The sequence below is a fragment of the Gossypium hirsutum genome, chromosome A05 (assembly GCF_007990345.1).
Source record: "Gossypium hirsutum isolate 1008001.06 chromosome A05, Gossypium_hirsutum_v2.1, whole genome shotgun sequence".
NCBI classification, from domain to species: domain Eukaryota; kingdom Viridiplantae; phylum Streptophyta; class Magnoliopsida; order Malvales; family Malvaceae; genus Gossypium; species Gossypium hirsutum.
In genome coordinates, this window is record NC_053428.1 from 3,747,975 (window position 1) to 3,759,516 (window position 11,542).

An 11,542-nucleotide genomic window follows, 5' to 3' on the forward strand; every position below is an offset into this window, starting at 1 on the left:
AATTGTCAATGTTTTAGGACGTAATTTAGATAATAATAAAAAAAGTTCAAACCTTAATGTGAAAAAAGTTGTTAAGTTCAGGCTCAATTAGTGATTTAACCCCTAGCTTAATCATAATTTTGTAGCTAATTTTTAGATTAGAAATGTCGCCTATGAACTTAAGAGTTAAAAGGTAGTATTAACATCCATGAAAATTCAAATAACAAAAGAATAATTCATAATTTTTTTTAACATGATTTTATCTTCATCATTCTAAACTTGATTCATACACCATACTATCCTTTGGCAACCACTGGTTTCCCTGAATAAGAGACTCTACGGTAAATCTTCTTGCTTCTTCAGTGGTGACATTCGGCTTAACACCGGGCCAATTTATTCGTTCATTGATCCCTGATCCAGGCCCCAAATTTTCGTACTCCGCATAAAATATAGTATTAGGCGGATCAACACCCTGCGTCCATTGGGTCCAACCAGCTGGGTCCACAATATCCCCAATATGTGATTGCATGAACATTGTAGTTGCAAAATCCTTCCAAGGCCTACCAAGGTAGGTGGTAGCCGTCAGGTTGTCAAAAGGAGTAATCTGGCACCGTTGGATCGAAATACCGGTGTTCTGATTTGGGTCAGTCTTGCTTTGCGCAGTAATGGTGTTGAACTGGTCAGGCCCGGGCTGCCTGGGTTGAATGCTGCAATTTTGTAGAACCACAGCCGCATTCCCAAAGATGAAATCAACGGTTCCAGTGACATGACAATCACGGTAAAACTGGCGATTGGAATGCACGTAAAGAGTATCCTGGTATGCATCAAAATAACAGCGGTAGAACACAGATTGGTCCGAGGACGAACGCATTGCAACAGCTTGCTCTTTTTCTGGGCCTGCTGTGTTTATGAAACCCATGTCTCTTGCTATGAATCGCCTACCCGCAGCAACTGCATCATGTAAAGGGATGAAACCATTATTTTTTTTAATCACAAAGTGGAACCCAGCAAGCAATAACTAACTATATTTCACTTACTTAAAGTGCCTGACCAAAAGGTAGGGGTTCCATCGACCTTGTTCAAGCTGCCAGAGACGATAGTCTTGTACATTCCATCTCCATAAATCATTACATTCCAATAATCCTTATGGATACTCACGTTCTCTAAATATACCCCTTCTTTTACGTAGATAACGAACCTGGTTTTTTTCTTCTTTGGGACTAATTCAACTGCTTCACTTAGTGTTCTAAAATCTCCACTACCATCTTTAGCCACGGTAATATTCGGTTTAGGATTTTCCTCCTGAAGTAATCTCCTGTCCCCCCTACGAACCCAGAGAGGAAAACGGGGATCGAATTCACGACCATGATGGTGGCGGTCTAATTTTAGCAACTTCCGATGAATCGGAACTTGGAAACTCTGTAGGATGGTCATTATGTGGGTTGCAATAGCTAAGCTGTTGCTGTTGAATTCAGTGGAGTTCCTCGTAGCATTTTCCATTTCTTGGGGTATAGCCGCATGGTTCGCGGCTTCCATTAGTCCATCTAAACATGTTTCCTGGTTCGTGATTGCGCTGCTGAGCCACGTCTTTATATCGTTTATCTTGGCCGTTGACAACACCATTTCGTCTCCCTGCCCTACTTGCATGGCTGATATGGAGTCATTGATATACTCAACTGCGTCCTCGAAAAGATTTTCGCAAATTTCCAACTCTTCCCGCACCATGGGATTGATGTTCACATTAGAAGAAATGATCTTTTGGGGCAGAGACGAGAGCCTTATCAGTTCACCGACCGCAACTTGCATGGACAGTGTGAAGACTTTTGAAGCACCAGGGTTTGGGTCAGTATCATTTGAGGAGCTCCTTATGGCCGCTATGCTTGAACCACAAGAATCAGGATACCTGGTCACATTACATATTGCTCTGATGCTCTCTGCAGTATAAGTTGGTGGGTTCTCTTTGGATTTTGAGGATTTTACAGGGAAAAGCGTCCCAAAGACTGCACCAATGATGATGGCTATCAAGACGATTGTTGAGAGTCCGATGATGATTAAGCGCTTGCGGGTCCTTCTCCGATAAGCCCGTTCTTCGAGCTCGTCTGCCTTGCAATAACTCTGGAAGGATTTCATTGAATCCATAAGATTATTCTCCTTGTATTACAAATGTTACAAACAAGTCTGTAATGAATATATATGAAAATCCATATCCATATGATTTTCACTCATTTTACATGGCTGGTGAGCCAACCATGGGCTTGTTTGAAATGGACGGTCGGCTAAACCAAGTCAACTTCCCCTCCTTTTTGTTTTTCTTTTTAGGTCAATATCTTCAAAAAGTCCTTAAACTAATTACACTTGATTTAAGCAGGCCCTTATATTGTTTTTGTACCCTAACTTATGATTTTTAACCATGAAAGCTTTTGATTTTAATATTAAAGTATAATATCTTTTAATTTTTAAACTAATTTTGTACTAGTGATGATGTGAATTTAATGAAAATAATTTACTAAATAAATAATAAAATATATTTTTAAAAAAGTACTAAAATAAAATAATATTTTAAAATTTATTTAAAGTGTTTATATCCATAACACAGTTACTCTTTTGAAAATTTTGATTACTAATTAAAATATATATAATTTCCACTGCATTAACAAAAACTTAGATAAGACCCTCTTTAATATTAAAATCAAAGACTTTTATGAGTTAAAATCATAATTTAAAGACTTATTTAATTACAAAAATAATTTAAGAGCTCATTTAAATAAAGTCTAGTAATTTAAGGGTTTTTCAGCATATTATTTGCATTGAAATTGTAAAGAAATTGTTTTATATGTGAAGAGTACGCAAGGTGCAAAATCGTAGAAAAACAATATCTAGAGATGAAGTTGGCTGTTTTCACTTGTTGTTTTCAAACAAAACTACAAGTCTTGAGAGGCAAATTTATCTCTAGTTACAAGTAGTTTCCATTTGTCCCTACAACTCGGAAAACTACGTCTTCTTGAATGGGTCTAGCCGGCATTGTCTTATTAATTATCTGAAACTAATGGCTGTCAACCACCACGCGGTTTACTGTATTTTTATTTCTTGAACTATCAAAAGCATCTCCATCAACTCTTCTTATCAATTAGGAATCAAACAAGGTTGGTCTCAGCTCATCTTTGTTAGAAAAATGTGTCTTTTTCTTTGCAGAATCTTGCGTTTCTTAACTTGCTTCCATTGATATCCTATAAATCACGATTCAATTGAAACTATTATCTTCGTATTTTAATTAAAGTAAATTGAGATATTCATTATGTAGAATAGCTTTTTAGGAGAAACACAATGGTAAAGAAAACTGTATATATAATACATTGTATTGTAGTTTTTCTATTTCGTTTCTTGGTAGTACTAAGCCTTTTGATATATATTTATATATATATATCATAGTATATATGTATTAATTTAGTTGAGGAGTATAAAAAAAAAATTCAATAAAATATCAATTACGCTCAAACTTTTTTTTTGGTTTTTTTCAACTCAAGGAAACACTTGCTAGGGATGAGAGGAATCCAAAAACATCTATATTCATGGCATTAAATATATCTCTGTTTCACTAGTTCCGTTTCTTGAGATATAATCAATATACGAGAAACGAATCCTTAACTCCCCAGTCCCATACGAACAGGAGCGCCTGCTTCCTTTACCCATGTTCCCTTTAAGAATGTTTCTACTGTATATTTCTGGGCTTCTTCTCTGTTAATATCTCTTCGTCCTGCCCATTTCACCCTACCGTCAGTTCTTGCGCCAGGCCCTGTGTTGTTGAACTCTCCATAGAAAAGGGTACTTAGTGCAAAGTCGCCTTCCCATTCAAGCCATCCAGCAGGGTCAATGAAATCCTCGATCAGTGTTTCCATTATGATGGTCCTCGAGTATACCTTCCATGGCCTTCCTAGATAATTCTTGAATTGTTTTGCGAGCGGTTTGAATGGTTCCTCGGGTAATATTTTACTGTTTTGTATAACGATGCCTGTTGTTTCTAACTTGTCTTTCCTCCCTTGGGCGGTGACGATGTTCTTTTGGTTGTCGTTGGGCTTCCTTACATAAATCAAACAGTTCTGGAACACGACTGTCGCATCGCCGAAGATGAAATCTATGGTGCCGGCGATCACGCAACTTCGGTAGAACTGACGGTGAGTTTGTGTGTATAAGGTGTCTTGGAATCCTTCGAAACGACAGTTGAGGAAAATGGCCCTGTCACCATCGACTCTTGCGGCCACTGCTTGATGTTTATCAGGCCCAGCGGTGTTTCTAAAGCCGATGCTTTTTGCGATAAAGCCAGGACCAGAAGCCACTGAAACAAAAATTCCAATTATACCGCAAATACATATAAAAATTGGAATGAAAGTGAACAAGTTGTTTTACCATAATATTAAAAAAAGTCATGGCTTAGCATACCAAAACTTGCCGTCTGGTAAGTGGGGAATCCATCAACAAAATTTTTGGCCCCAGTGATAACGCTCTTTTGTGATCCATCACCAAAAATGGTAAGGTTTACCATTTTCTTTGGAACGATTACAGTCTCGTCGTATATTCCTGCCTTGACATATATTACATACCTGCATGTTGGAAGTGGATAAACAGCAACATTTATGAAAATTATTATAATGGAAATGGTGAGGTCAATTCGATGATGGATTATTATTTGTATATAGCATTACGCCATTACCTTCCCTCGTATTTTTGTGGCACAGCAGCAAGTGCTTCATTAATAGTTCTGAAATTTCCGCTACCATCTTGTGCCACTGTTACATTGGGAATTGGCTTCTTGTCATCATCGTCTTCCTTCAACAGCCTGCGTTCTTCATGGCTAAACCAGCTCGGATACCCACCCTTGGCCAACAAAGGAAAATTGGTTTGTAAAAGACGGCGTTTGGCTGGTGGCTTTTCCTTACCTAAAGTCATCAAAGAAGATAATTGTCTGACCATGGCAAGGGAATTGCTAGTGTAAACCTGGCTAGAGTTAAGGGTAGTCCTGAAATCATTCTTCAATGGTCCATCAGGGAAACTATCAATGCAGGTTTCTTGGTAAGACATTACAGCACTTAACCAAGTGTTCAAATCACCATTGCTTGGTAACTTCCCTGGTTCTATAGTTCCTACTCTATCAACGGAACTCTGTAATTCTTCCTTGGCATTGGCCATCACTTCTTTACAAACATCAAACGCTTTTCTCTCCACATCGGTTTTCAATTCGAACGTGCTGGCTTTGGTGAAAGCCTTGTCAAGCTCATCAGTTGTTTTGGTGATAAAAGACTTGACAAGTTCTTTGGGTTGAGTCGCGGATAGTGGATTTTCTTCTAGTGTCTTCCCAATAGTGTTGGCGCAGTATTCCTTGAAAGTGGAAATTTCGCAAAAGGATTTTATGAGTTCACTAGCTCCTTCCCCGAATGAAGGTGATGGAGCTGGTGCAGATTTTGGGGCTGGAACTGGAGCTGGGACTGCAGCTGGCAGAGATAATGGAGCTGGAGCTGGAGCTGGAGCCGCTGCAGCTAGTGGTTTTGGAGCTGGTGGAAATAATGCTTTCGGAGCTGGAGCTGGAGCCGCTGGAGCTGGTGGTTTTGGAGATGGTGGAGATGATGGTTTTGGCGGAGACGGTGGGGTCGACGGAGTTGAGGGTGGGGTTGAAGGAGTTAACGGAGGAGGGTTATCTTTTGGTTTACTGTCGTCGGCTTTACTATTATCATCGCTTTTGTTTTTTTCTGATTTCTTGCTACTATTTTTCATAGAGATAAAAGCAAGCGCTCCGGCCGCCGCTATACCAGCAATAACAAAGATAGCCACCAAGGCAATGGTAAGCCTCTTTTGAGTTTCCGTTGTCTCTCCTGTCTTCGACGTTCCTGTATTATATCAAAATCTTGAAACACCATTTTTTGTTATTTTGAATAATATTTTGGTTCAGGCAGAGAACTCTCTGCCTTAGAATCAAGCTAAGGCAGAGAGGGGAATCAAGAAACCCAATGACAATATATATTCCTATATCTCTTCCTTTGTCGTCCTGTTGTTGTTCGGATTTTGAGGTTCAATCTTAATGCCATGAACGTTAGAAATGGAGTCTGGACAGGAGAGCTTTCAGGCATTCTATTTAAAAGTTTGTTATGTTTGCAATTAAACGAATGATACACATTTTCTCTCTCCTAACCGCATTTCCCTCCATTTTAGCTTTTTGGTATTCCACCATTGACCTTGATTTGCTTTCCACCGCATGCTATAAATGGCTGCTCATCTGCATTGCTAAACTTGGCCAAAATCGCTTTGCTTTAATTTCTTTGTGGCTCTTGTCCACCGTTAAAGCTATTGTTAAACTAACAAAAGACTGATCGGTTCTTGCTAACAACACCGGACCATAGATTCATAAACACCCCTCTCTACCAGCAAAGCAAAGAACCAAACCAGAATATATATAATGCAAATAGGATGAAAAAAATGTTAATGGAAAAAAATATTGATAATATTCAAACTCGATTGCTCGGAATTTAATCCATTTAGTTTTAATCCAAGAAATAACTACACACACTACCTTCTTTCAGGTACATTCATGCATTTACCTCCCGAATAACTTATTATTGCTAAACTAATATGCTCAAGGAACAAGTTGATTCAATGTCAACAAGAGCAAATGAAAACTAGGAGATGATACCCTTATTTCGAATCTGAACTTGAGCTTTTATTCAAAGATCAAGAGAGAAAGGAAAGCCCGTGGCGCTTAACCAATTAGCTCCCCCAATAAAATTCCGAGCAGTGTAGGTTTGTGCCTCCGATATGTTGGTGATCACGCTATAACCCTTCCATGTAACCCTGCTTGACGTGTTAGCTCCAGGGCCAGTATTCTGATATTCCCGATACGTCAAAGTGTCGAGTGCGAAATCTTTGTCCCATGGGAACCAACCAGCAGGATGAATAATATCACTTATAACAGATTGCATGATAACAGTCCTCGAATGTGTCTTCCATGGTCTCCCTAAATAAGTTTCAAAATCGGATTTAACGGCTTCTAAATCCGAGGTTGCACCGATCCTGCATTTCTGAATCACAATCCCAGTGTTCTCGTTTGGGTCACTACGGCCTTGTGCGGTGACCATGTTCCTTTGGTTTGGATTGGGTCGACGAGCATGAATGTCGCAGTCTTGCAACACTGCTGCTGCATTTCCGAATATGAAGTCCACGCTGCCTGCTACAAGGCATTGTGAATAGAATTGGCGAAGGCTGTGGACATAGAGAGTGTCCTGGTATGCTAAAATGCCACACCTGTAGAATGCTGATAAATCAGAGCCCACACGCAGTGCCACTGCTTGGTGCTTCGATGGTCCAGCCGTGTTCTGAAATGTTATATCCCTGGCCAAGAACCCGTCCCCTACCGCAGCTGCAATATTGTATAGAAATTTGTAAAATTTTCCAAATCTGAAAGGGCAGTTAGATAGGCATTCCAGACCCCATACGACATGATTCACAATTTAATGTCTGACAGATACAAGTGATGGCACTGCAGCCACATTGTTTGAGATCAAAATTAGGTCCCATTTTAATTAAAGTTTCATTATTTCAAGGACCAGGGCTCTTCGTGTTTTGGGCTTTATTTTATTTCATTTACCATTAAAAATAGTTCATTTTTTACCATGCTCAACAATCTATTCCCCTTGTCCTTTGGAAATTAACAAATTGCAGTCTTCAATAATATGGCATGGAAACCCCAAAAACTAATTTAAAATTAAATGGCATGTTCGACTTCATTATCATTCAAAATTTCAAGCAGATTACTAACCAACAGTGGCAGAGTGGAAAGTGGTGCTGCCATCGACAACATTTCTGCTAGCTGTGATGATGGTGTTGACCCTCCCATCTCCCACAAACATGAGATTGGTTTTCTTACTTGGAACATCCACGTTTTCCCTATAAACTCCAGCTTTAATCTTAATAATGTACCTCGTGGTGCTTCTCTCCGGTGCAGCCGCCACCGCCTCAGACACCGTGAGGAAGTCTCCACTACCATCAGCGGCCACTGTTACATTAGGAATCACTGTTGTAGCCTGTAACAGTCTCCTATCTCCCTCCGACAGCCATTTAGGCCATTCTGTTTGGTCTTGCTCCTCAAGTTGCCTCCCAGATGATGGATGATAACCTTGGCTTGCCATGTCTGTGTCCGTCAAGTTCTTGATCATTGCCAGGGCATTACTACACATATGAAAAACATGCATCTGCCCGTCAAGCAACGCTTGCCTCACCTTTAAAACCAACAAGACAATGATTAATTCAATCAAAACAGTAACATATCAGAAACACAAATGTTAGTTAAACTAGTATGATTGAGTATTAAAAAGAAAAAAAACCTTTTTATCAGCTTTATCGTGAGAAAACCCATCAAGGCAAGTTTCTTGGTTGGTCATTGCAGCACTAAGAAGACTCTTAAGGTCATCAGCATGTTGGGAAATTGACTTGTTAAAGCTTGGATAGTCACTGAGATCATGTTCAGCTACGAATAGCTCATCCAAAGTCTCATCCACTAGTTCAAGACAATCGTTAAGGGCAGCCTTTTCGCGCTCCGTGAGGCTCTTCCTTTGGGTACTAATGAGCTTTTTGATGGACAAATAGTTACTCTGAACAGCAGTCACCGTCAAGTTCAACGACAATTCAATCACATCCTTGGGGTTCTTGACCTTGGTCTCAGCATCTGGTGCTGAAGAGATTGTTGAGTAGCATAACTCTGGGTACAACGTGGAGCTACATGAAGATTTGATGATGGAGTGAGCTGCTACAGTATTACTGGATTTCTTTTTGGAAATGGAGACGGTGGTGGCAATGGTGACTATGGCAGTTACAAGAAGGATTGACGCAAAGAGAGCCAAGAAAAGCTTTTTCTTGCGCTCACCGGAGAAAGCCATTTCAATGGCAGCCAAGCCAATTAGTAGAAGAGAAGGGGATAAAGGCTTATTATTTCAGTACTTTGTAGTAGCTGTAGTGCTATTAAAAATGGCCACAACATTTATAGTAAGAGTAAGATGTCTCGATCCAACAACAGTGGCAGAAGAAGATTAGGGTATTCTATTTTATTTTATCGACAATTAAATGCCTTTGTCTCTTGTCTTACTATTATAATTTATTATGCCTATATTTAAACATTTAAGAGGTTTTAAAAAGGTTGCACTGAACATGACATTGCTATATTTATATCTTAAATACCTTTCATTTTATTGTTTCGTATCTTTTTGGGTTTATAAACTATTAATGAAGTTTTCCTAAAAAATATATTAATAATTATATTTTAAAACAAAATTTGAACATTAATTAATTGTTTAGGTTTAGTTTAATCACTGCTTTTAAAAAGTGATTGAAAAATTATTTCAAAAAATATTTTTTTAAAATTTTAGTTTAAGATTTTAAGTTTTTAATATTGATATTAAAAAATGTTTCTTAAAAAATAAAATTTTCAGTTTAAACATAGTGTTTTAAAATAATATGTTCAGATTAATTAATATGATGAATATAAAAAATAATTTATTATAATTTGTTGTTAATATTTTAATATATAAAATATAAATTTTAAATACTTTTTAAACTATTAATATAATTTATAAAATTTAATTTAAAATATTTAAAATATTAAAATATAACTAATAAAAATTTAAATATTTTTAATAAAAAATAATTACATACTCAATATAAATATTATATAAAATATTTTAACGTTAAACTAAACCAAAATGTTTTGTTTTATAAGATTTGTTTAAGCTTGGAAATCCTAAAGGGGTGATGGGGATGATGATGATGATGGGCCATGGGATAAGTAAGATACGACCAAAAACAATTATCTGTCTTTTAAAATTGCAACGGTAACTGACATTAGCAAACACCGACACTGGCTAAGCTTCGTTTTCGACTTGTGATTCTGTTTTTTTTGAAAAACTGTGTTTTATTTTTATTTTTTATCTTTTTCAAATGAGAAGAAAACTTGACTCTGGTTTTCATCATCTTATTTCCTTTCTGCCTTTTAGCACCATGTAGGAATTGCCTCTTAAATTTCAGTGTACTAATAATGAAGTTGGGGCGACTTACAGAAGGATTGGATGGACAGCTCCTCCTCGAGAGTGCATCAAGTTGGTAAACTCAGAATATTTTAAAAAAATTCAAAAATATATATAAAAATATGTAAATATTTTAAAATAATAATAAATTTATATTTATATTTATATTAAATAAAAATCATTATATTGATATTAAATATAAAAGAGTCCCCCACCACTATGGCTCGTGGGTAAAATGAAATAAAAATGACGGGTGGTGGGGAGGTGGAGAGGGAGAGGGAGAGCGATGGAGTAAGGTAGGATTTTTTTTATTTAATAATAATATAAATATAAATTTATTGTTATATTTTTAAAATTATTTTTTTACATTTTTATAATTTTTTATTTTCTTATAATTAAGATGAAATTGAGAATATTTGTAAATTTTGAGAGTTAATTTTTAAAAATTATGACTAAATCGAAATAATATGTAAAAATTAATGGTTAAATTTGTTATTATATCGATTTTTTAACTGTCACATCAGCTTACCGTTAATAATTTTAACGAGAGTGACTAAGATGACCGAATTATGTAACGTGAATACTTAAATTGTAAACTTTTTTATTTTTAATGTTTAAAATGAATTTTATTTTATAATTGAATGAATTTACCTGAAATTAATTTTTAAAAATTAAAACTACAAAATATTTATAATATTTCAGTAATTACATAAAAAGGTTTATAAGTAATTTGAATTTATAAGTTAAAAATGATAAAAGCTAGATCCTTCACCTGTAGAAATTTATTAAATTGTGCAACTTTCACATAAATATTTACTCAATAGTTTTATTTATAGTTGAAGAGACGGGACTATACAAGTAAACTTCTCTTTTTGATAGTTGTGTCTATACGAAGAGATTGAAATTCATATTTATTAAATTTAGTCATATTGTATTTTGCTTCCTTCATTTAAAAAACGAGTAAAGTAGTTATTGTAGTTTGATCAAAGAGTAAATTAGTTCTCTTGTTAAATATTTTATCAATTTTTATTGTTAAAACACGATCTCTATAAATCAGTATGAGGTACACGTGATACGTCAAGTGTTAATGTATGATTATTCCATCAATTATGCTAATTTTTAATAGTATAAATAAACAAAAATGTTAACATAAAATATCAATTTATTCTGTAATCTAACACATAAATGCTATTTTATTTTATTTTTTTAATAAAAACGGAATCTATTTTTTAGTACAAATAATTACCAATGAGGCCAAAAAAATCCATTCAAGCAAATGGATAGGGTCATTTAAGACGAGTGGTGGTGAGGCCAGGTTAGGGAGTTAGGCACGGAGTGGCCCAGGCCTTAAATTACCAATTGTCAATACTTATAATGCCAAATTCGGGGGCCCGTTTTATTTAGGATAAATTACATTATTAGTCACTAAATTATGAATAAATTTTTGTTTTGATTACTTAACTAAAAAAAGTTACAATTTATTCATTAAACTATTTGAAAATTTT

General features: G+C 36.1%; 3 protein-coding genes across 3 annotated transcripts; all 3 read right to left on the reverse strand.

Annotated features, from left to right (window-relative positions):
- Positions 1-134: 134 nt before the first annotated feature.
- On the reverse strand, positions 135-2,163 carry LOC107958816 (pectinesterase 3). The gene is made up of 2 exons (XM_016894705.2): positions 1,017-2,163; positions 135-930 (listed from the first exon to the last, which is right to left on the reverse strand). Exons 1-2 carry the CDS (start codon positions 2,116-2,118, stop codon positions 248-250), a joined length of 1,785 nt encoding a protein of 594 aa, XP_016750194.2. The 5' UTR covers positions 2,119-2,163; the 3' UTR covers positions 135-247.
- Positions 2,164-3,439: 1,276 nt separating this feature from the next.
- LOC107958813 (putative pectinesterase/pectinesterase inhibitor 45) lies at positions 3,440-6,152 on the reverse strand. Its single transcript, XM_016894703.2, has 3 exons — positions 4,688-6,152; positions 4,417-4,577; positions 3,440-4,312 (listed from the first exon to the last, which is right to left on the reverse strand). The coding sequence occupies exons 1-3, from the start codon at positions 5,743-5,745 to the stop codon at positions 3,621-3,623; spliced, it is 1,911 nt and encodes a 636-aa protein (XP_016750192.2). The 5' UTR covers positions 5,746-6,152; the 3' UTR covers positions 3,440-3,620.
- A 537-nt stretch (positions 6,153-6,689) lies between these two features.
- LOC107958814 (pectinesterase-like) lies at positions 6,690-8,897 on the reverse strand. Its single transcript, NM_001327679.1, has 3 exons — positions 8,346-8,897; positions 7,781-8,240; positions 6,690-7,381 (listed from the first exon to the last, which is right to left on the reverse strand). The coding sequence occupies exons 1-3, from the start codon at positions 8,895-8,897 to the stop codon at positions 6,690-6,692; spliced, it is 1,704 nt and encodes a 567-aa protein (NP_001314608.1).
- Positions 8,898-11,542: the final 2,645 nt, after the last annotated feature.